The sequence below is a fragment of the Elephas maximus genome, chromosome 16, assembly GCF_024166365.1.
Source record: "Elephas maximus indicus isolate mEleMax1 chromosome 16, mEleMax1 primary haplotype, whole genome shotgun sequence".
NCBI lineage: Eukaryota > Metazoa > Chordata > Mammalia > Proboscidea > Elephantidae > Elephas > Elephas maximus.
In genome coordinates, this window is record NC_064834.1 from 3,733,826 (window position 1) to 3,758,825 (window position 25,000).

At 44.9% G+C, this 25,000-nt stretch overlaps 1 protein-coding gene across 4 annotated transcripts; it reads right to left on the reverse strand.

Moving 5' to 3' along the window:
* Positions 1 to 918: 918 nt before the first annotated feature.
* On the reverse strand, positions 919 to 24,739 carry NCOA4 (nuclear receptor coactivator 4). Of its 4 annotated transcripts, XM_049854981.1 has the most exons (11): positions 24,636 to 24,737; positions 22,827 to 23,112; positions 7,904 to 8,058; positions 6,271 to 6,411; positions 6,004 to 6,092; positions 5,612 to 5,720; positions 4,970 to 5,059; positions 4,145 to 4,291; positions 2,177 to 3,193; positions 1,621 to 1,761; positions 919 to 1,284 (listed from the first exon to the last, which is right to left on the reverse strand). In XM_049854981.1, exons 3-11 carry the CDS (start codon positions 8,042 to 8,044, stop codon positions 1,279 to 1,281), a joined length of 1,881 nt encoding a protein of 626 aa, XP_049710938.1. In that variant the 5' UTR covers positions 8,045 to 8,058; positions 22,827 to 23,112; positions 24,636 to 24,737; the 3' UTR covers positions 919 to 1,278. The 4 variants fall into 4 exon arrangements, with proteins under 4 accessions (XP_049710938.1, XP_049710940.1, XP_049710937.1 ...); XM_049854983.1 differs by lacking the exon at positions 22,827 to 23,112 and having other exon boundaries at positions 4,145 to 4,288; positions 24,636 to 24,739; XM_049854980.1 differs by lacking the exon at positions 22,827 to 23,112 and having other exon boundaries at positions 24,636 to 24,739.
* Positions 24,740 to 25,000: the final 261 nt, after the last annotated feature.

Consider the following 25,000-nt stretch of genomic DNA (forward strand, 5'->3'; position numbering starts at 1 on the left):
CATGATACTGTGAAGTTTCCCCCAAGGGGCTTTTGAGTTGACCACATCACAAACTTTTTAACAAAAGTATTTCCAATAATACATAGGCAGTTAAGTGGCTTAACAGTTTAAAACCCTGGACAGAGGCCAAGACACCTCATTTTAGAGAACATGAAAACACTATAAATCCCATTTTTAAAGCACAGACATAACTTTAAGGATGATGAGGAAAACATCAATAGTTTTTATAAAGCTTCAGCAAACACCCCAAGGCACAAGTGTTCGAGACGACCTGTTCACTAAAATGTCACTGCATTGTACTCAGAGAGGTGCAGGTGTATGCTGGGCTTCCAGGGGGACAGTTCATTTATCCCTAGTTAAAAAGCACCAGGTGTCGAGTTCAGCTTCCATTCACACGGGACGCACCAATAATCTCTAGGGTAGTAAATGGCTCAAGCACAATATTTTCAACATGCTTTTGTCTTTTGCTCTTTGATTGGTCAGCACTGGGGCTCTTGCCTGCAGAATATTTTGAAAGAGGCTAGGACTACACTGAAGGTGGTCTTGAAACAATACAGAGCCCTTATAAAAGAGCTCATCAGATATTTTAATAACATTAAGAGATCAACAAAGAGTTTGCAATAGTTGAATTTCTTTCAAAAGGAGAATAAATATAGAATTAACATGTACGTTAAATGTGCTTTATAATTGTCAGAAATTGCCAAGATGATTAATACACATTTCAGTAAGGAAAAAAATCACTATGTTGGCAAGGTAAATTACTCATGGAAAATATTAATATATATTAATTAAACAGTAATCATTTCAGACCACTAATGGAAGAAAACTCATAGCAAAAGAAGCTTCTAAAGAAGAACAATCAAAAGGCTAGGAAAGTTTACTACCTTTAAACACATCAATACACTGTGATTACAGAAATCATTTTAAAACTACAGTGCTTTAATGTACTTCTATTAACAATCTAAGGAGCCACGGAGGCTTACGGAAAAGCCCTGTCCACCGTGATGCTGTGTTTCTAACGCAGGGCTGAATGAAGTCATACTTCTCTTAAGAAGGAACTGAACCTTCTCAGCATCAATTTAACAAACATCCTTTTTCTTTTACATGGTAACTTGTAATTTGATGATTTGTTTCTCTTCACTAGTTCAAACTGAGGCAGGAAAGGAACTAAGCTGACGGGTCAGATCCAGAAACAATGATTTGGCAAGGCGCGGTCACTCGGCTCATGGGTGTGCGGTGATCTGCAGAGAAGGTGCTCGACTCCCATTTTCCATTCCTTCACATCTGTAAAGAGAAGCCCACAGACAAAATCACCTCGCTAGGATCAAACTGTACTTTTCCCACCTTGGCGCTTTGACTCCTTTCTCAATAAGCTACTAGAATTTCCTTGACAGCTGTGTTATCTTGAAAGGTCATTTTTTGAGTATGTCCGAGATTTTTCCAAAGTTGAAATACATGACATTTTTTATGATCCTCTCCCCTTTCTTTACTCTCACTGCCTAATATATGTAATATCAACAGGAATAGGGTTCAATGGACAAAGTATGAATTCTTATCTAAGATAAAATATTTACTTTGTAAGCAGCTAAAACCAGGAGCAGTCACACTGGTAGCCCATACCTGTAGAGGAGTTCGATACAACCACTTTTCCTTATCAACTTTAAGCTGCATACAGGCAAAGAGATCACAAACTGCTGGGAGGCCGTAACAGTCTGGCGGAAAGTTATGTTCCTCCTGTAGGGGTGAATTAAGTAAGACTTCCTGTAGGTAGACAAAAAGGGTGGGTTACTATATGGTAACTCGGAGGCATGAGACCGACTTCTCTCATCTTCCAAATAGTCTATAAAGAATAAATGTTGGCCATTCCAATAACTAAGAGCAAAGGTGACAATTGCTTCTTCCACTCCAAATCTTTTCCATAAATAACAGTAAAACAGGCTGGGTTTTCTCTTTCCCTGCCAGGATGGGGAATAGGGACCTGGAAAATATACAGAAATCTCAGACTGAATGATCATAAATTAACCACACTGGTAAATGTCAGTGTGCCCTCCATTCTGTTGCTAACGTAGCACCAAAACTAATACCTTAGCCACATTTAGCATTTAAATGTCTGAGATTAAGAGTCTAAGAATCTATCAAAAGTATTCCTAACAGTGCAATTCTGATATCTGCTCACCTGGGCCTTTTTTCGCAGTAACCACTTGTCTTCTCCAGAGGATGCCTGGCTGAGCTTTCCTGTGTTCTTTCCTGGCAAGACCCAGTCAGCTGTGTTGAAGGGACACCAGGAAGTGGCCGTGGGACTCACAAGCTTTTGTTTGCCAGCTTTGTCCTCGGTACTAGGCACCTCCCTGGGACTTCCTTCTTTGCGAGGTGGTCTTATGAGCCACTCGGACAAGGGGCTGTTCCTTATGACTTGAAAGGTATCAGCAACTCTGGAAGGAGCTGTGGCCTTTGGTGTCTTAGCTTCTCCTGCCGCCTCTTTTCTGGAAGGACAGAGCCACATAGTCAGTGACTCTCTAAGCTTCTCGAGCTCAGGTTTTGGATCCACAGGCATCCCGTTTTTATCTTTTCCTTCTTTCTTCAGAAGCCATGTACACAGAGCTTCCTTCTCACAATTTTCATCACACACACACTCTGAAAAGCTTGTGCAGGGCTCGTTGGCTCTGCATACCTCTTCTACTTTATAGGGTTCTTGATGGTTCTGGACAAGCCAATCCATGGTAACCATGCTGGGGGGGGATGGTGGTTTCTTAGCCTCCAGGTGGTCATTCAGGCACTTCAGATTGCTTAGGTTTTCAATCTCTACACCTTTGGGCTGGTTGCCCTGACAATTGGTACAGGAACTGGGCTTGACAAGCCAATCGCTCACATTATAGGACTCCTGGAAAACCTGGAACAAGAGCTTAAACTTCTCATTGGTTTCACAACTGCCATTCTCTGGCTTCTCCAGCTTTTGGGGTTTCTGGGGAGTCAGCAGCCAGTTGGAAAGGTCCACCTCATCTTGATCAAGAAGCTCCAGATCTCTGACCTTTTTAACATCAACGGAGGAAGAACTGGTAGAAGAACAGCTGTTAAACTTTTGGTAACTTGGTTTTTCAGGAACTTCTTGTTGCTGACTCTTGAGAAGCCAGTTTTCCAAGCCCTTGAGGTTACCCCAGACATTACTGAAGAAACTGCCGGCTCTGGGAGAAGTCTGCACGAGAAGTTCACAGTATTAGTTCACCAGAACAATGATGACTGCTTTTGGGATTCAATAAGAGTTTTGTTTTCATATTTACTGGATTGTTTGATGTTTCTAAATTTAAGTACACCAAGGCCAAGAGGCAAGAAACGAAAAAAATATTTGTGGCGTATCTGATAGAAAACTGGTTGGTATCTCTTACATGATAAGCCTTTACAAATAAAGAAGACAAAAACGAATAAAGGGTATATCACACAATTCATCAGTGAAGGCTAATGAACATAAAAAATACTTAACCTCATTAGTAATCAAAGGAACTCAAAGGAAAAAAAACCTTATAAATGATCCCCCTGGTAAGAGAGGGTTCAGGAAGCAGCACCCTCAGTATTCTATGGGAAGAAACAAACTGATACCAACTGACTAGAAAACCACAGTGACATTATGTATCAAAAGTCTTAAAAGGCTCTGTAGAATTATAATTTAGGAATGCAATTTCTGGGAATTTATTCCTAAGGAACTAATCGATAATGTGCACAAATAAGCTACTGGGTGTTTAAGGAACCTCTGTTTATATCCAGAAATACTGGAAATGAAGTGAGAGCCAATCAGAAAAATATCATATACTATTAAAACTACTACAGAAGAAATTAAATGGCAGAGAAATACATTCATGATGTATTAGTGAAAAAAATCTTCCAAAACAGGACTTACAGAATAATTTTTTTCAAGTATATGTATGCATAAACAGAAATGTGATAGTGGGTCTCTGCATGGGGAGATTACGGTTTTGTATTTCTTTTATAGTTATTTTCTATGGAAGAGGCGTCATTATTATAGGAAATAATTATTAAATGTTTCCAGACTAGAACTAAAAACTAAACAAAGACATATACTAGTAGTTACTAGGAACTAACCACATCTACTACTACATTTACCTTAGAAATAATACGTGCGAAAACATACCTGACTATTCTCTAAGGTCTGCTTTTGGGTGAGCCAGTCCTGGGGGTTGGTGCTGGGTACATACAGAGCCCGATGACCACTGGCAGGTTTGCTTCCAAGGAGCCATTCACTGAGAGGGACGGCTGTGGTGCCGGATGATGACTTCTGCTAATCACGTAATACTCTGTTACTAATAAGCAATGTCAATGGCAGTAGAAAGTTCACTAGGAAAGCAGGAAACCCAAGCTCTCTAATCTTGGCTTGACATTAACCCTGGGTGAGCCTCAATTTTCACAATTATAAAACAAGGAGTGTACTTGATCTCCAGAGTTCTTCTGAACTCTAAAAGTCTAGCATTCTGTATTCACACTGCCTTTAGAAGTCAGTCATCTCTATGAACTATAAAGAGAAGGATCCCCAAAGAGAACCAACACCAACTGATTGTTCCCTATGAACTATAACTAGAAACACGTTCTCTCAATCTACACCTACAAAATATTTCTATTTGACATTCAATTCCAAGAGAAGTATTTGATTCCATAAATTTAACTCATTACCACTGGTGGCTTTTTATAAATAGATGCTACCAAAAAAAAGAAAAAAACATTGCCGTCGAGTCGATTCCGACTCAGCAACCCTACAGGACAGAGTAGAACTGCCCCGTAGAGTTTCCAAGGAGCACCTGGTGGATTCAAACTGCTGACCTTTTGGTTAGCAGCCATAGCACTTAACCACTACGCCACCAGGGTTTCCAAATAGATGCCAAGGAAAAGGGGGGCGGGGAGAGTTAGTCAAAAGAAATCTAAGCCAAGTAGTAACTCATTTAGCAGGAACAAACCATTTTACCTGCTCTGGCACTGGGATATAACCCCTCTTCTCCAAGAAGGGTCCAGTACTTGATGAATTAGCATGAGCCATCAGGTGCTCAGGAATTTGCTACAAAATTAAGGTGATTTAATCATGTTATTTTTGTTTCATACCAAAAAGTCAGATTTTAATTCCTAAATTTCAAAAGCATCATGCTAAGCATCACCACTTCACTAGAATATTCAACACACTAAACCCAGTGACCTACAAATCAGTCACCAAATCTCAGAAGTCACTCCTAAATAATGACCATCATATAAGAAATATTCACCAGAATTGGTAGTAAAACATTACTACTTTTAACAAGACCAAATGAAACAATTTTTGGTTCTCTATTAAAGACCATTCAAGCCACAAATTTAGTAAAACTATATCAAAAGTATTTAAAGAGAAACAAGAAAAATTTCAGAGACCATCAATGAGTACCACAGTGCAAGAACTACCAAACTCATGCTCTAACTATAGACTTAATCAGAACATAAAATTTCTGAAGTTTAACAAATTCTCAAGAAAATCACTATTCAGAGTAAAAATGTGGATTTTTTTTTTTTTTGAAGACCATCTCTCAGGCCATGGGCCTGAGAAGCGCCCCAGGAACCACCTGAGACCAACGTTACTCACCATGGTCTTGAGGGTCCCAAATGTGGTGATGGTCTGACGCAGTGCAGTTGTGTCTGCTTCAAAGAGCAGGACAGTTGAATCTTCTGGTTTAAGAGTCAAACTGCCCAGTCTGGGAAAAACATAAAACTTGGCTACTTTCCAGGAATATCTGCTTCGACTTCATCCAAAACAACAGCCAAATGGTTTTCAAATGATTATACTTATCCAAGAAACTATGGCTTAATCACTTATTGGCAGATATAATATTACATATATAAAGCAGCATGATCTTATCACAGTAACAGAGAATTCAATTTAAATCAACACATGTAACGAGCTCAAAAATGATTTTTTTTCCTTAATATACCAAAGTCAAGGAGCCAAAAAGTCAAAACAAGCAGAAGTGTCTTTACCTCTCCAGGCACACAGAAACTTGATTGGCTAGATCTTTGTTTTGGGAGCACTCCAGCTGATGAATGAGACAACTGAACTGGCCCAATAACTATTAAAAAAAAAAAAAAATGAAACCATCAAGCCACTAAACGATACAAAAGCACCAGACGTAGCCAAGCTAACAAACTGCCCTTGAGATTCAACTCTGATCTATGTAACGCTCCCTTACAAGGACGGTGTCCTCCAGAGACCAGTTCAAACCAACCAGAGCCAGGCAGCCTCATTACCCAGTAGAGCTGCTGGGCTTGCTGCTGCAGGGTCTCCTCTTTCAGCTGATAGATGAGGTCGACTTGTTCATACAGCCACACCTCACGGCTTCGAAGGCATTCCAGGTGACGGCTTATGCAGCTGTGAATCTGAGCTTTGACCTAAGAAACACACAGGTGTTAGCCTCACTAGTATTATAAGCCCGAGAATGGTATTTTTCCCACGGAACAGTGAGGTTCTTAAACGTTTGGGGATCACAAATCCTTCTGATAATCTGATGGCATCTATGGAGGATCTGCCAGGAAAACACATACACTAAAAATGTTCCTATAATTTCAGAGTTTAGTGTCCCAAAGCCTAGCCACAATCCCAACAAAGCCCCAAAGACCCCAGTTTAAGAACCGCAGCCAAAGAGGCATATACCTAAGCTCTAAAATTCTCCTTCAGTACCCTGCCTCTTAACAGGATCGAGTTTATTTTCGGTGCCCTAAAGTAACCAAGGCAAAAATATAAAAATGTGTCAAGAGATACTGATTTCCCCTCCCTCAGTTTTCCATATAATTTTAAAACCTACAGCTTTGCAAGTTTTCCAGTGGAGCAGACAGAGAATATTCTGCAGTTATATTTAAAAAGTCAGTATCTAACAGCTGGCCCTTATCTCTCTTCCCGCCCACGGAGGGAGCCGTCCTATGACACTGCGCCAACTGCGTAGAGACGCGCCACTACGTCCTGTCAATGACACATGATGACGGGAGTTTAAGAAGAAACTGTTTCTGAAAACAGTGATTCAAACGGGGGCTAAACATAAAAATCCCAAGACCTCCCCCGCAAAAAATTATAGCAGGTATAAATTATCCACGAAAATCCACATAAGAAATTATATTTTTTAAAACACATTTCTCTGTACAATAAAATTGTGCTTCAAAATGATCTAAAATTCAGTCTACCCCATCACCAACAGATTCTTATTGACGTAGATGCCATCAGGTCAATTCTGACTCATGGCGACCCCAAGTGTGCCGAGCAAAGCCGCTCCACAGGGTTTTCAAGGCTGTGACCTTTCAGAGTCAGATCACCAGGCCTGCCTTCCAAGGCGCCTCTGGGTGGGTTCAAACTGCCAACCTTCGGCTGTGCTGGTTAGTCGAGCACTTAACCATGCGCACCACCCAAGGACTCCAACAGATTACTATTAGGCTAATAGAACTAACATATTCCACTCTGGCTTGCCCTTACGAATAAAGTCATTTACAGTACCATGCCATTAAAACCATGACAACAAATGAAAAGATGCCTGGGGACGTGTGAAGTGCCAGCCTTTCAGCACCAAAAGGACAGAGCTGAGCAGTACAGCTCACTGGCTTAGTTATTTTTTATTGATGGCAGCACATGGCACAGGGACCACACAGAGGGGCAATCAAAAATGGATCCTGAACTGAATTTTCTGGACTGGTATCAAGTTTTCCAGACTCTTCTAACATCTGCCTTATTTCCCTTTGGGATCAAAGGCAGCAATATGTCAGGCCCTGACCAGGATTAAGCTCGCAGCAAGGCACAGGGTGAACCTGACTGGCAGTGGGAAGCCACACCCTCGGCCATGCTCTAATCAGCCCTGTGATGAGTCCAGACGAGGGAAGGGAAAAGCACACATCAGACCTCTCGAAGGTTATCTTTAATTTGCTGTTCAGCCCGGAGAACTCCACCAATAGCAAGCTCTAAGTCCCTTCGTGCTTCGCAACACCTCAAAAGGGGCTCTCGATTACTGGAGCAGCCACTCTGGTCCTGTGAAGTGCTCATTCTGCTCACTGTGCCTTCAAAAGGAAAACAAAATCAACAATCAAAATAACACTGTAATTACAACCAAGAATCACCTTTCAACCATCCCTCAAATAATTATTCCAGCCAGCTCCCAAGTACGAACTACTTAGTAAGCACTATACACTTAATAAATATTGCCCCCCCAACTGCGTTCCCACTGCAAAATTCTAGGCTTCTACTTCAGTGACACTTTACAAGTAGACATGTATTTTTGAAAAAACACATTAATTTTCCAGAATCAATACAGTAAAAGGTTAAGAGAACATGGGAGTATCAGTTTCTATGCATAACACAGTCACATGGGGCACAGGTTGCTGTTTTGCAGATTTAGAGATGAGACTAAAAAGTCTGGGAGGATCCGTAATTACTTTAAAAATAAGCTGCCAACTGATAATTTGACACACAGACTTGAGAACACTGTTTAGATCTGGCTTTTGCCTAAATCTATTGGGAGTATAGGGTCGCTATATGGATTTTTTTTTTTAATTTAGGAAGAAATCAGGGGTGCCTTCACAGCTAGGAGGCGCTCAATAATGTAAATCTGATGAAATACAGGATTCTGATGAGGATGATACAGAAAAAGGAGCTCTGGTGGCACAGTAAGTAAAGCGCTCAGCTAACGCAAAGGTCAGCAGTTCGAACCCACCAGCCATTCTGTGGGAGAAAAGACACAGCAGTCTGCTTCCATTAAGATTACAGCCTTGGAAACCCTATGGGGCACTTCTACCCTGTCCTACAAGGTCATTATCAATCAGAACTGACTTGACAGCAATGGGCTTGGGTTTATATACAGAGAATTCTCTAATAAGCTCAGACTTATGAGAGGTAAGAAAGAGTAGTGGAAAGAAGAGCACATAACCAACGACATAATGATAATGAGACTGGGACAGAAGAGTGTCAGAAAACCAATGAAGGCAATCTTGACAACACTGGAAGGACAATTTGTGGTCTGTCCTGGATAGATGTAGAATCAGAGATGGGTTTCTAAATGCTTAGAAAAGGAAAACAGCAATCACTGTAGCCAACCATGGGTTCCCTAAACCCTGGGAAACCAAAGTTATTTCCTTTTTGGATAGTTTCACTAAACTGGCCAGTCAATGGAATGCTGCAGACATAATGTACCTGGACTGCAGGAAGACTTGTGGCAAGGTGGTATGTTATCTTTGAGGACAAGGTGAGTATAAAATAAAGAGAAGTACAACTGGATCGAATCATAGGATTTTTTTCAAAAAGTACCCAAAGGTTAATGGACTGATGTCTAAAGTTTTTAGAGGCTTGTCTCTGTGTTACTCAGCTGTTTTCCATAATTACGTGGGTGAAAACAAAGAAGACATTAAAGTTGGGAGGTTAACACGGGACTGCCAAAATATTTACTTTCCATAATATAAATATTTAGATTCCAAAACAATCTCTACATAGCTGTTAAATCTAACAAAGTACAGATTTTTTTTTTTTTTGCAGTGGAATGGGGAGTACAAGGTGGAAAAGAATAAATTTTTTAAAGGAATGGAGAATTTTTTATTGAAAGTAAGCTCTATGTGAGTTAGCAGTATGCTGGGTCTGAGAAAAAAATAACTTACACCATTTGATGGTATTTAACAAAAGTGAGAAAAAAATAACTTGCACCATTTCATGGTATTTAACAAAAGTATAGCATCTGCCATGGACTAAGCTTGTTCCATGCTCATTAGAAACTAAATTTGAAGTTTATTTCTGAGGAACACTCTTTAGGTGAGGGCATTTAGAAGGGAAAAAGAGACCCCAAAACCACAAAAAACACCTCCAGGAAGAGGCTGGTTAGCCTAGATAAGTCTCTGGGAGGACATGATTACTATTCTCAAATACCCGGAGAACTGTAAGGTAGAAGAACAATTAGACTTGTTCAGAACTGTCCCAAAGGGGAAAAAAGGATTAATAGGGGGCATTTCAAGCAATATATGAAAGGACTTCCCCACAGTCCTGAAGGAAATCACCAGAGAAGCCAGGCAAGATCTACCCCGTGTTGAGTCCTCCAAGTGGCCAACTGCGAATGTGAGATAGTGTGGCTGGTTTGGCCCAGCTTTAGGGTCCAAGTGGCCAGCTGAAAGCAGGATGGGGACAATGCCATGTGAGCACCACCGTCAGAACAATGGGAAAAAGAAGCTACCTTTTGACCACCTCAGCAAAAGATTCCGATTCAGGAACTACAAAGTTCCCATATGAAACTTAAAGATTCAGGGAACTTCCCACTTCCCCTTGTTAATTTTGCTATCTCAGTCTGTTTCCACATAATGGTTTGGAAAAAGGAAGGGTTCCTTAATCAGGCTTGATAGGAAATCCCTGTGGAAATGTGTTCTAATACTTGGGACACCAGCTGTCACTGTCTCCTACCTTCTCTTTCACCGTCAGCACTGTTTCAAGGACAGACATTAGTGCGTACCTGGTGCACACCGTGGGGAGTGTGGAAAAGAGCTGCATAAACCAGGTGAAATCCTGGCTCGGATCTGGAGAGCCAGTGGCTCAGATCCCTACCACACGGTGCTTAACTCGCAGTCAGTCAGTCAGTCACACAAAGCCTATTTAACTATCTTTTAAATGTATTAGCCAACCTTCAGCTGTGCCAAATGTCCTGCCCTCAGGTTCTCACCCTTTGTGAGGAATGCCACAAAGCCTGGCACAGTGTAAAACTTGTCAGTAAAACTAAGCTCAAATGTCACTCTGCAACGTCAAAAACTCCAGAGCTCTGGATCAGATAGGAGACAATTCAAATGCATCCAGCACTGACTGGATCCCTAAAGCCAGCCTCTCAGTTCAATCACAAGGACTACATAAACCCTAATAAGAGTGGAACAGGGCAAAAGACCACAAATTGGATTTTCCTCTTATCAGCTATGGCCAGAACAGCAGGATGAGATTAACAAGTTACAAAACTGATCCTCCCCCCTCCCTCCCATCCCCACCCCCACACTTTTCAAATTCAGATGAACGTTATCCTTCGAAAAGAGTCAACTTGCTGAAACACTTCCTGTAAGGACCTTTACGGGGCCCATCTGTCAGCCACTGAAACGGCCTGTTTTGTTTCCTCATAACCAGTCCCAGGAGGCTTGTCCCTCTGCTGCCCTTGTCTCTGTCCCTCCTTCTCCTGGAGGGGTGGTCAAGGGGCGTCAGCCTTCACGACTCAAACCCGGAGAAAGGCTGTATGTGGCAAGGACCAGGGTGATCTTAAATCAAAATGAATTTAAGCCCTTATGAATCCCTGTGTAGCAAGGATTACAGATCACTCTGGCTGGGGTCTGACTAACTTGAGTTCCAGGCTGCATATGCAAGCTTGAGACCCATGAGCTAGTTACTTTATCTCTCTGAGTCCCAATTACCTCTGGAAAAATGGAGACAATGGCAGCAGCTACAAATGGCTGCAGGGAAAAGTAAGACATTATCTCTCTATAGTCATTTAACCCTGCATGCTGCATGTTACTTTTTAACATTGCTATTATTGTGAGCAGGTTTAGCTGAGGGATGGAGACCTTAGGAACCTCCACCTTAGTGGTACACAAATCAGCACAGATGCTGGAAAATGTTTTAAGTGAGGAAACCCTGACTCAGGTAGTCAGAGCTATGACCTTGGACCACATGCACTTACTGAACCTAAGTTCCTAATTTGTGAGGATGGCAATATCCACCTGACAGATTTATGGGTAATGACCTGGTGCTTGTTTAAAAAATATTAACTCCTCATTTAGTCTTTCACTATACAACATAGCAAAAGGCAACTTTTTATAGCAAAAATACAACCTGTAATATATACCAAGTATGCACACTTCTGGAGCGGGGTGGCACAGTGGTTAAGAGAACAGTTGCTAACCTGAAGGTCAGCAGTTCAAATTTACCAGTCTCTTCTTGGAAACCCTAAGGGCAGTTCTACTCTGTCCTATAGGGTCGGTATCAGTCTGAATCGACTTGATGGCAATGGGTTTTGTTTTGTTTTGTTTAATGCACAATTTTGTCTGTTTTCTTGCCTGTAAAAAAGATTGGCTCAAATCAACTGTTAAGTCTAAAATTCAGATCAATGAAAGATGATTAAAAATGCCTTATCTTCACCTTTATTATCCAAACTCCTGCCCTACCACCTTCAAAAGGGGATCGCCTTCATTTTTATTTTTTGAGACAGAGTTAAAAATTTAAGTACCCTCTAAAATTTCTCTGCCTCTAGGATCCATGTTTTAAGTTTCAGAATGAAAAGAACAAGGGGGTGGGGGGAGACACACACACAGAGACGCCTCTCAAACAAAGAACAGAACCTGGAGCTCTCCTCAGAGAGGAGGAGCGGAGCCCTACAAACTGTATGTGCTATACTTGCACACTCCTTTGCGCAAATCTAGTTACAAAGTCCAAAGATCATGGAAGAAGAGCTGAACTAACCACAAACGAAGCTGAGTCGTTATCTTACAGTTTAACAAAAAAACTTTCAAAGAGCTACAACCTCTTATGACCCACATAAGCCACAATTTAAAGCGGGGGGCGGGGGGATTGGCATCTATTTAGTATACCACCCTCATTTAATAGATGAAGACACACAGACCCAGAAACATTAAAGGTGACCCACCTAAACGCAGATTTGGGTCTAGAATGAAGGTTTCTAAGTCCTAGTCCTGGATTCGCTCCGCTACATTGAGCTTGTTCTTCCTCTAGTGTATTATCAACCATAAATTATTTTATTTCCCAACATGAGTTTAAAATTGACATTCCATTGGAATAACTTCCATCAGGTTTCTCAGTCTGTTTTCACAATCCTCTTAATAAATTATATCCACAATTTTTCAGATCCTTCTTGCCTGAATAATGTAGCAAAAACAGTGCTCTGCATGACCTGATAGCCATAGGATAATCGAAACACTGACGAATACCAGGGCCAAGTACAAAGAAGCAAGAGCTCTGCATTCTAATCCCACATCTGTATCACAGCCACTGGTCCCTGTCTGTCCGAATGAAGGCTTAAACTACATCACCTCTAATTGCAACTTCCAACTCTCACCTTCCTTGCCACCTGCCCAGGGCCCCCCACCCAAAAACAAAAAGAAAGATGTCTACTCTTATTTTCCTGGTGTCTGAATCACTGCTAGACAGTCAAGCCCCTAAAAAACAATACATAAGAAACTCATGGGTTCTGTGGATTACTGAATTCAAAATACTGCAAGTTTGTGTATCTTCCACTAGACATCCTATACTGTATAAACTTTCTGTTAAAAAGAAAATTAAACAATACTGTAATTGACATTTCACATTCAATTTTACCTTGATTTACTCTTTACTTCACTGCTCTTGTTAATTAAAAATTGTTTTTGATCTCATAATTCGTCAACACAAAAATTACATATATCTTACCCTATTCTCAAACCAAAAAAAAAAAAAAAAACTGCTGCCGTTGAGTCAATTCCGACTCATAGCGACCCTATAGGACAGACTAGAACCGCCCCCTAAGGTTTCCAAGGGGCGGCTGGCGGATTCCAACCGCCGACCTTATGGTTAGCAGATGAGCTCTTAACCACTGCGCCACCAGGGCTCCACCCTATCCCCGGCCCACTTTAAATGCTTTATAGTCATCTCTGAAATCCAGGCTACAGCTCTCCATTTTTTTTAAGTATGTAAATAAACGTTAATGTCTAAAAAGAACTAAACAAAATAATTACAAATTGACCAGAGCATATTTTAAGGTTACAGCACTTCAGAGCCTACTCAGCTCCGGTGTGTCCACCTTTAAACAGTAAAACTTGCGGAAGCCAGAACCTGTATAAGATGGAAACTTGTCAGAGAAGGAAAACGCAAATATTTTCCACTATAACGAGTGCTAGAAAGTCCTAAGGCTGCACCCTATAAAAGGCGGAGAACCTGTGAGACCCAGAAAAACCCTGCGAGCTCCGGCTCTCCCAGGTGCACTGCACATACAACTGACTCCTGAGTCCCAGGAATCCCAGGACATCAACCTCCCGAAGCTGTAACTAACTGGCCGCTGGCCACGGAATTTCACCATCTAATGACACGTAAGGCTTTTCTACTTCCAAAGCTCCCGCGGGTCACGCCGCCTCCCAGGCTTCCCAGAGACACGGTGGTCCGGGAGCCCGGCGGCCGCACGAGGCCTCGGCCCGTCCTCTCCGGAAGCCGCAGCCGTCCGCCCCGTCGGGGCCCCGAGCTGGCGGCCCGCCGGCGGCGCACCCTTTCCGGCCCGGCGCCGCGCTCCCGCGGCGGCCCCGCGCGCCCGACCGACCTACCGCGCACGGCAGGTCCCCAGCTGGCGGACGGGACGGCGAGCAGGCGGCCGCCTCAGGCCGCCTCGGGCGGGAGGAGCGCCGAGCCCCAAGCCCCGCCCCGCCGGCCCCGCCCCGCCCCGGCGGCCCCGCCCCGGCGCACGGGAGCGCGCGCGTCGAACGCGCACGGGAGCGCGCACGTCAGCGCCGCGAACCCCACCAGCGACGGCTCCGCCCAGGCCGCACCTCCCGGCCGCTGCGCTTCCGGCCTCCGACGGCTCCAGCGCCCCCCGGGCACGAGGACCCAGCGGGGGCCCGTCCTCCCCGGGGGCCACTGTGAGCAGCTCCCTGGGCAGCGCCCCGACACCTGCCTGCGGCTCCCACCTGGCCGCTCCGGTGAAGGCAGCTCCCGGGCTGGGAGGAGCGAGACCACATGGATGGATGGGCACAAAACCTGGCTCTGCCGCTTCTGTTCTGTGTAACCTTAGGCAGGTCACTTAACCTCTGTGCCTCAGTTTTCCCATCTGTAAAATGGAGACGATAAAAATGGGCCCACTCAGTGAGGATTATGTGAATTAGTACACGTAGAATGTTTAGGACAGTGCGTACCCAGTAGAAACCCCAGTGTCGTCGAGTCGATTTCGTAAGTACCACCTGTCTGATAATTACCATTCTCATAGTACTTCTAGTCTGATGCCCCTTTCTCCTGAGAGAAACAATCCTGTAGAGACTGAATATCCAATCAGGCCAGAAGATGAAATCTAGACAGCACTGTCATTCCTTTCAGTTTTTTTAATGTAAAATTCTTGCTCTTGTCTATGCATATGAAGTTATTTTCGTAAATAAGAGTAAAGCCAAACTACATGCAAAAAGCAAAGAACACTAAGGGCCATCATCCTCAATTATACAAAGATAGAAATAAAACTAGACATACCTCTCAATGATGAAGTTAAAAACGTATGGCCCTTTCAGAGACAGGGAGGATAAGTACAGTATGAAGTATGTAACCGCTGTCAATGAACTCTACATGTAAAAATTGTCAAATGAGTGTTCTGTCATGTATATTTTCACCAAAAATAAAAAATACAAAAAAGTTTATGGTCCTTTGTACTTTATGTCAATGGCTGGAAGAAATTTTTAGTCTATTGAAACATAATTGAGGTCAAGAACTTTTCAATTATTTTATGGGCCCCTACAAAATGGTCACGATATAAAGACAGCAGAAAACGCAGGCTTATCACCTACTTAATGATCTCTATTCCCTCTCCAAAAGACATTAACCAATGCCCCAGCAACTAATTGCTCCAGCTACTCCCCATCACCTACTTAATGATCTCTATTCCCTCTCTAAAAGACATTAATTAACCCCAGCAACTAATTGCTCCAGCTACTCCCCACTTAAATCCTTACAGAGTTACACAGTTACCAAGAGTCCCTTGTGTTTGCTCTCCAGTGTATTCCAGCTTTGTTACTATGATGACATAATACTTCTTGTGTTCCATCCAGTCAATTCCAGCTCATAGACATCACAGCATCTATGACAGAGTAGAAGTGCCCCACAGGGCTTCCTGGGCACAGGGCTTCCTGGGCTGTAAATCTTTTTTTTTTTTTTAATTGTACTTTATATGGTTTACAGAGCAAACAAGTTTCTAAACAATTAATATACATATTTTGTGACATTGGTTGTCAACCCCATGACATGTCAACACTCTCCCCTTCTTGACCTTGGGTTCCCTGTGACCAGTTTTTCATTCCCCCCTGCCTTCTAGGCCTGGCCCCCGGGCTGGTGTGCCCCTTTAGTCTCGTTTTATGGGCCTGTCTAATCTTTGGCTGAAGGGTGAACCTCAGGAGTGACTTCATTACTGAGCTAGAAGGGCGTCCAGGGGCCATAATCTCAGGGTTTCTCTAGTCTCTATCAGACCAGTAAGTCTGGTTGGTTTTTTTTTTTTTTCTTTTCGTGAGTTAGAATTTTGTTCTACATTTTTCTCCAGCTCTGTCTGGGACTCTCTATTGTGATCCCTGTGGTGGTAGCCAGGCACCATCTAGGTGCGCTGGACTCAACCTGGTGGAGGCTGTGGTAGCTGTGGTCAGTTACTCCTTTGGACTAATCTTTCCCTTGTGTCTTCGGCTTCCTTCTTTTCCCCTTGCTCCAGATGGGGTGACACCATTGGAGTATCTTTGACAGACACTTACAAGCTTTAAAGACCCCAGAAGCTACTCACCAAGGTAAAGTAGAACATTTTCTTTATAAACTATGTTACGCCAATTGAGCTAGATGTTCCCCGAGACCATGGTCCCCACAGTAATTCGGTCCCTCAGGGAGTTGGAATGTGTCTATGGAGCTTCTAGAAACCCTGACGGTGTGGTGGTTAAGTGCTACAGCTGCTAACCAAGAGGTCGGCAGTTTGAATCCACCAGATGCTCCTTGGAAACTATAGGGCAGCTCTACTCTGTCCTATAGGGTCGCTATGAGTCAGAATCAACTCAACGGCAACGGGTTTGGTTTTTTGGTTTATGGAGCTTCCATGACCTTACTGTGGACAAGTTGTGCTGGCTTCCCCAGTATTGTGTGCTGTATTACCTTCACCAAAGTTACCACTTGTCTATTGTCTATTTAGTGTTTTTCCTTCCCACCTCTTCCCACCCTCGTAACCATCAAAGATTGCTTCTTTTTGTCTGTAAACCTTATCATGAGTTTTTACAGTAGTGGTCTAACACAATGTTTGTCCTTTAGAGATTGACTTATTTCACTCAGCATGTTCTCCAGCTTCATCCATGTTGTGAAATACTTTGCAGATTCATCATTGTTCTTTATTGTTGTGTAGTACTCCACTGTGTGTATGTACCACAGTTTATCCATTCGACGGTTTATGGGCATCTAGGGTTGTTTCCATTTTTTGCTATTGTGAACAATGCTACAATGAACATGGGTGTGCATATGTCTATTCACGTGATGGCTCTTATTTCTCTAGGGTATATTCCTAAGAGTAGGATTGCTGGACAGTATGGTATTTCTGTTTGTAACTTTTTAAGGAAGTGCCATATCCTTTTCCAAAATGGTTGTACCATTTTGCATTCCCACCAGCAGTGTGTAAGAGTTCCAATCTCCCCACAGCCTCTCCAACGTTTATTATTTTCTGTTTTTTTTTTATTCATGCCTAGCCTGTAAATCTTTACAGGAGCAGATTGCCAGGTCTTTTCTCCCACAGAGCAGCTGGTGGGTTTGAACCTCGTATCTTTTGGTTAACAGCCAAGGGCTTAACCAATGTACCACTGGGGCTCCCAGCAATTAAATACTACATAAACATAAAAAGACTGGGGAGAAAAAAAAATCATAAAATTCTGGAATTCTGCACTCTGACCACTTTGCAAGTCCCTCTGACTTCACTGTTGTTAACTGCTGTCCAGGCCCTCTTGACTCATGGCAACCCTATGTGTGGAATACAGAGGTGACTCTGTATTCCACAGGGTTTTCAAGGTGTGACCTTTGGATTTTCAGGCCTGCCTTCCCAGTGCCTCTGGATGGGTTCAGGCCACCAATGCTCGGCTGGTAATCAAGCGCTCAACCGTCTGCACCACCTGGGGACTTCTCTGACACCATTAAGCTGGATTATTCGCCCTAATGTCTAAAAATGTTTAGGTTCTAAAGGGGGAAAACTCATAACGGATTTTACCTCAGTTCTGCTTCAAGAATTCCTACACTGTCTCAAAACGATAGAACCATCTATCCTACTAGATCACCTCATCATCGAAAGAGGACATGAACTCTAATTCTCCAGTCTCCCCACCACCTACAGGCCTTATAAAGACAGTAGGCCTCTACTCCCTGGCTTCAGCCCGACTCTCCTGTCTCTCTCTCCCCAGCGCAGCCACCACGCCCCTGGTCTGCTGGACAGCTGTTCCACGCAGTCCTGGCTGGCTCACTTGTCCAGCCTCGGCTCTCCCAGCTCTCTCTGCCAGCAGTGCCAGTCCCTTCCCTACTTTTAGGAGGATGCTCGAGTCACCACCACTATAAAGCCTTTCCTGATCAAGGAGCCCAATCCTCCACAGAGTTGGCAGCTGCCTCTTCTCTGCCCAGTAACCTGTACAGGTTTCCAGCACGACACCTGGCACACATGCTGCCCTCACTCCTTCCTGCCTGTCTCCTTAGCCTGGGAGCTCCCTGCGAGAATGGCCGTGTCTTGTTTGACTTTGTAGACTAATTTGAACAGACAACCTGGCATTCGGAATCCATTCCCCTTCTGTGTGTGCTACGGAATCATCGTGAAGAGAAGGGCATTCGTGGAGTCGTGCAATGCTGTGGCACTAACCCTATCAGAAGCTTAGGACATGTTTGCTAAACGGACGGATGAGTAAGTGGTAAGTGAGTGCTCAAGCTCAGACTAGCCGCAGGAAGTACGGTGCAGACACTCATCTTGAGGTCTCACTAAGGCCTGCATTAACTCAGGGAGGTTTTTCAAAGGAGATAGGAGTTTTCTAGCCCAACCTACTTTTAGTTTTCCTTCCAACAAGACAAAACTTACAAGGGTATTGCCACTGAGAGTGTTTTCTTTGATCCCAAGCCTGCCAAAGCTTCGCTCCAAGATTCACAAGCACCACAGGTTTGTGAGGTAAAGGAGAACCATTAATGTCTTTATAGCCAACTTTGTACAACTACCACCTCATCCACAGGGGATATGTTCCCAGACCTGTGGAGGCCTGAAACCAAGGGTAGTAATGAACCCTTTATACACTATGTTTTGTCCTATATACATACCTATGATAAAATTTAATTTATAAGCTAGGCACAGTAATAGATTAACAACAATAACAATATACTGTAATAAAAGTTATGTGAATGATGGAGGAGAAGAGGGTGAAATTTCATCATGCTAATAATCATTTAACATTTCCAACTATGGTTGGGTACCTGAAACCTGGGAAAGTGAAACCGCAGATAAGAGGCGGCCACTGTGGTTTCTTCTCAGACTTTGCAGCACCACAGAAATCCCAACTGACACCAACAGTTTGGGGGGGCTTTCAGAACTAGGGCGGTGTCCTCTCTCCAGCTTTTTACCATAATATAGGATAGGAAAACATGTGACTTACCACCAGAGGAATAACACCATTTCATCCCAGATTTTATACGGTAAACACCTTATGGTTTTCCCCACAGAAGTAAACAAGTGATAAAGTATGTTCCCTCCTCTAAAGCCTGGGGGACTACAAGTAATGCCAAACCAAAACACCTGTGATTATGTTCTTACAAAATCTATAATTGTCTCAGTATTAAAAGACTTCAACTTCTTATGACTAAACTGACAATTCAAACAAGAAACTGTTAGCCTATTTTGTCAGTTATTCACTCCCTTCACTGAATTGTCACATTTGTAAAGCACTCAAGGCAGTGCTGAATAAGAGGAATATTAAGCCTCAAAAGTGCCCCAAACACAATCCTGGCCCCAAAGAGGAATATAACACAGCCAAGCAAAATTAAGGATGATGACTTGAGATAAGAATGGCTAAAAGAGCAGAATGGATAATTCATGTCAGAAGTAAAAGGAGCACCCTCAAAATAATTATTTTGTTCACCTGCCAGTAAATCTAATTCAGAAAGTATTTATGACACGCAAGGCTTTGAGCTATTGTAGGGTTGAAGGTAGGAAGAAAGGCCTGGCAATCTACTTCTGAGAATCAGCCAAGGAAAACCCTATGGATCACAATGGTTTGATCTGCAGCCAATCATGGGGATGGCACAGGACTGGCCGTGTTTTGTTCTGTTGTGCACGGGTCACCACAAATCAAGGACCAATTCAACGGCAGCTGACAACAACAGGGTTGAAGATAAACTAATAAATTATGACTGCAGTGTTCTGATTTAACAATCAAAAAAGAGATACAGAGAAGGAACATATGGCAGCTCCTCTGACAGTATATAGACACTATCAAAGCTGTTCACCAGAGCAAAAGTGGTCAACTCCACCCCAGCTCCAACCAAGTTAGGCCCAGTCATTGCACCTCTCCACCACATTGCTCACGTGATTCCATGCTGACTGCAATGTCTTTAAATGTACCTATAATGACTTTTTTTTTTTTTTTTTATAATGACTTTGAGCATTGTGCTCTTTTAAGATCTATCTATATGGGATCAAACTGACAATAGCAATTCGAATGACTGAACAGGAAACTCAGTGAGTTTAAGTTAATGGGGGAGGAACAGCTCCTAAAAGGGGGGTGAGAATGGTTACACGACTGGAAGAATGTAATCAATGTCACTGAACTGTACATGTACAAACAAACTGTTGAATTGGCCTATGTTCTGCTGTATATATTCTCAGCAACAATGAAAATAAAATATAAAAAACATAAAAATAAATGTACCTATAATGAAAACAAAGACAAAATGAAAACCCTGGACAAAAATGTTAAAAGAGCTAGAAAGGAGCAAGAAGATGACTATGCCACCAACATCTACAGCTGCCCTTCTGAAAAAGAAGTTTACCCGTGTGCACAGCGGTCAACAGGCCCCTAACTAGTCAGTTTAGACTTGCCTAGTGCAACCTCACTGGCATGGAAGGAGGAACTGACTTCACTGCTGACTTCAGTAATGCTTCAGAGAATGCTCTCTGAACCAGGGGCTCAGTCCACTGTATATCTTGAATAGTGATGTCTTCATTCTCTGAGGTTGGGTGTATTTTTTTGGAAACTGTCCAAGATTAACATATGTAAAGCACTTAGAATAATGCCTGTGACACAGGAAAAGCAATGGTTAAGCACTCCACTAGGCTGGCTGTTCGAATCCAACCAGTGGCTCTGAGGGAGAAATAGCTGATTATGGGCTTCTGTAAAGATTACAGCGAAGATAACCCCATGGGCAGTTCTACTGTCTAAGACTTGGGGTCGCCGTGAGTCAGGATTGACTCAACAGCACCTAACAACAATACAAAAAAAAAAAAAACCCAGTGCCGTCAATCCCCATACAACAGTACAAGTATTACCTATTTTTATTATTTTTAGTCAGAATATGGAGTGTGACAAGACATTTACACAGCTCATCCATTTAATAAGCCACCATCATCTCTCCCCTAGATTCCTGCACAAACCTCATGACTGCAGCCCACTCCTCCCCTCTTTTTCTCTTCAATCCAGCCGTAACGGCCTCCCTGCTGCTCCTCCAGGACATCAAGGATGCTTCTGCCCAGGGTCCTTTCGCTCTCCTCCAGATACCCTCACAGCCCCCTTCTTCACTTCTATCAGGTGTCTGCTCAAAGGTTATCTTTTCAGTGAGGCTTTTATGAACATCCTCCATACAATAACCATTCCTTCCTCCACCACCCCATCAATGTGCTTTATTTTTCTCCATACTACTTCATAATCTTACATGTAGAAACTGTTTATTTTCTGACTCCCCTTCAGAAAACATACTAGAAGTTAGTTCCGTAAGTGCAGCGACTCTGTAGTATTCAGAGTTGTATAGTAGGTGGTCAAAAAGTATTTATTGACTGAATAAATTCAATAAATAATTACTTCTAGTCCCCTAAATGCCAGAACTATTTTTACACATTATCTCATTTAGTCTTCACAAACCTTAAAGTATTATCACCATTTTAAAAGGAGGCTTAGAAAGGTTAAATGTATTACCTACAAGCTTCCAAGAAGAGCCAAGATGTAATCTCAAGTCTGAGTCTAAGGTCCACAGCCACACAATTAATGTTGAAGAGATTGGGTGTTAAGATTTTACGTATTCACTGAAAAAATATTTATTGTCCCAAGTGACACACACTGTGATATCATAGTCCCTGAGGAACAATGGTAATCTTGCCACCTAGAGGAAGATTTGTGCTACTGATTCACCAAAAATACAAATTCTTTGGAATAAGAGTTAAAAAGTCCATCAGCACTGAACAAGAGGCTCTCAAATGCGGGGGGATCCACGTCAGAATACCACGTAGAGCTCTATGAAACTCCTGCACAGGCTGCTGGGATGCCCGCGCAGCTGTTTTGGCGTTTGGTGCTGTCACGCAGGCTCCGACTCACAGCAGCCACACGTGACAGAACACAGCTGTCCCACAGGGCTTTCCAGGCTGGAGTCCGCACCGCAGCAGATCACTAGGCCTTTCTCAGAGCCGCTGGGGAGGTTCCAACCTCACCACCCTTCAGTTATCAGCTGAGCTCTTAACCACTGCGCCACCAGGGCCCACAGTGATCTAATAAGATGGCAGAAGCACTGTGTAATTTGAAAAAAAGAAAACCTCTCAGGTAATTCTAAAATACAATACCCCCGTCCCACCTTGGAGAATCACATTTTCCTTTCCTCACATAGCTCAATGTGCTTTTCCACTTTTGAAATACCTGTGTGCCCTAATGTAACTGGAGCGGTTTACTTAAACACAAACTATCATAAAACTTTAAATCCGTAGGATTTTGCCTAGAGACCCAAGGACAAAGGTTCCATGGAGGAGACAGAAGGAGAAGTAAAATGTAAGGAACATCGCTGTGCCAGGCTTTACACACATTCTCTCATTTACTTTACAAATCTGCAGAAGAGCAAATCAGCCTACCTGCAAACTAAGTAACCAAGGTCTAAGTCAAGGCAGTAAGTCAATCTTCCTCCAAAGAACATGCACTTTGCGAATAAATCCTCCTCCAGGGATCTCCCGCTGCAGCATCTGGGTCAGTCTGAGGGAAGGGACTGATGTTCTTCAAAGTTCACAATGTCACACTAGGGCCCCGGAGCAAAATGTAGGAAGTAACTCAAGAGTCGCTACAACCATATTCCCAAATCGTCAGGGGGTAGCGGAAAGCCAGGGCTAGCCAAAGGCACTTAACACCGCGATGAACTTCACCCTGATTAGAAAGGACACAAAACGGTGTGGTGGAAAATGCCCTGCCCTTGGGGTCGGACGGAAACCCTGGTGACGTAGTGGTTAAATGCTAGGGCTGCTAACCAAAAGGTCAGCAGTTCGAAACTGCCAGGCGCTCCTTGGAAACTCTACGGAGCAGTTCTACTCTGTCCTGTGGGGTCGCTGAGTCGGAATCCACTCGAGGGCACTGGGTTTGGTTTGGGTTTTGGCTGGGGTCAGACAGACTCCAACACTCTGACTTCAAGACATTCTTGATAAATCATCCCGTTTACATTCACACGGCGCTTAAGACTGCTGTTCTATGATTATCGTTGTCCCACCACGAGAATTTAGTCCCTTAAGGATTAGGACTTTGTTCTTTGTTTTTTTTTTTTTTTATCTCAATACAGCTAACACCTTGAACACATTAAAAAAAAAAAAAAAACCAGCTGCCGTGGGTTCGATTCCGACTTACAGAGACCCTACAGGTACAGCAGAACTGCCCCATAGGGTTTCCACGGAGCGCTCGGTGGATTCCAACTGCGGACCACAGTCGTTGGGGGAGCGAGTCTGGCCCCTGTCACCTCCCGCTCGGGGCGGCCGCCGCCTTAAAGGCCACGGGACGGGCCGCCGGGTCGGCCACACGGAGGGCCGGGGAAACACGAGCTTCTGCCGGGCCGGGCCGGGCCGGGCCGGGCCGGGCGGGCGGAGGGGGCCCCAGGGCCGGGCGGGGCTGTCACACCGGGACCGGGCCGGACCGGGCGGAGGAGGCCCCAGGGCCGGGCGGGGCTGTCTCACCGGGACCGGGCCCGGACCGGACCGGGCGGAGGAGGCCCCAGGGCCGGGCGGGGCTGTCTCACCGGGACCGGGCCCGGACCGGACCGGGCGGAGGAGGCCCCAGGGCCGGGCGGGGCTGTCTCACCGGGACCGGGCCCGGACCGGACCGGGCGGAGGAGGCCCCAGGGCCGGGCGGGGCTGTCTCACCGGGACCGGGCCCGGACCGGACCGGGCGGAGGAGGCCCCAGGGCCGGGCGGGGCTGTCACACCGGGACCGGGCCGGACCGGGCGGAGGAGGCCCCAGGGCCGGGCGGGGCTGTCACACCGGGACCGGGCCCAGGGCCGGGCGGGGCTGTCACACCGGGACCGGGCCCAGGGCCGGGCGGGGCTGTCACACCGGGACCGGGCCGGACCGGACCGGGCGGAGGAGGCCCCAGGGCCGGGCGGGGCTGTCTCACCGGGACCGGGCCCGGGCCGGGCCGGCGGAGGAGGCCCCAGGGCCGGGCGGGGCTGTCACACCGGGACCGGGCCCGGGCCGGGCCGGCGGAGGAGGCCCCAGGGCCGGGCGGGGCTGTCACACCGGGACCGGGACCGGGCCTGGCGGGCGGACGGAGCCCCAGCGCCGGGCGCGGAGAGGGGAGGCCAGGCCCCGGCCAGGAGGGCAGGCGGTCACAGCGCCCCCCGCCCCGACCGGCCCGCGGCAGGAGAGCCCGAGGACGTGCCCGCCCCGCCGGCCGCTCGCGCTCTTACCGCTCGGAGCGTCGTCCCGGAGAAGCGACCGGCCCTGAGGTGAACAGAAACTGCCCGACACACGCCAAGGGCCCACGGCGGAGCTCTCGCGAGAACGCAACCTTCCTCCCACGCCCTTCGCCGCGAGGCTGACGGTATCGCGAGATCGCTGCGCAGGTCGGCCGAAGGCCCTCGACCACCCTCTAGAGGGCGCAGGGCGCAGGCGCGCTCCCCCCGGGCCGGGACACGAGCCTTTCACCCTTCGCGAATAAATTAAGTGAAATTAAATGAGTGTGTATCGAAAGCAAACTCTACGCCGAGAACTCTCTTAAGTGATTCTTTCACCAAATGATCTCCCGAGGCACATATTCTTTGGCCTCAAATTA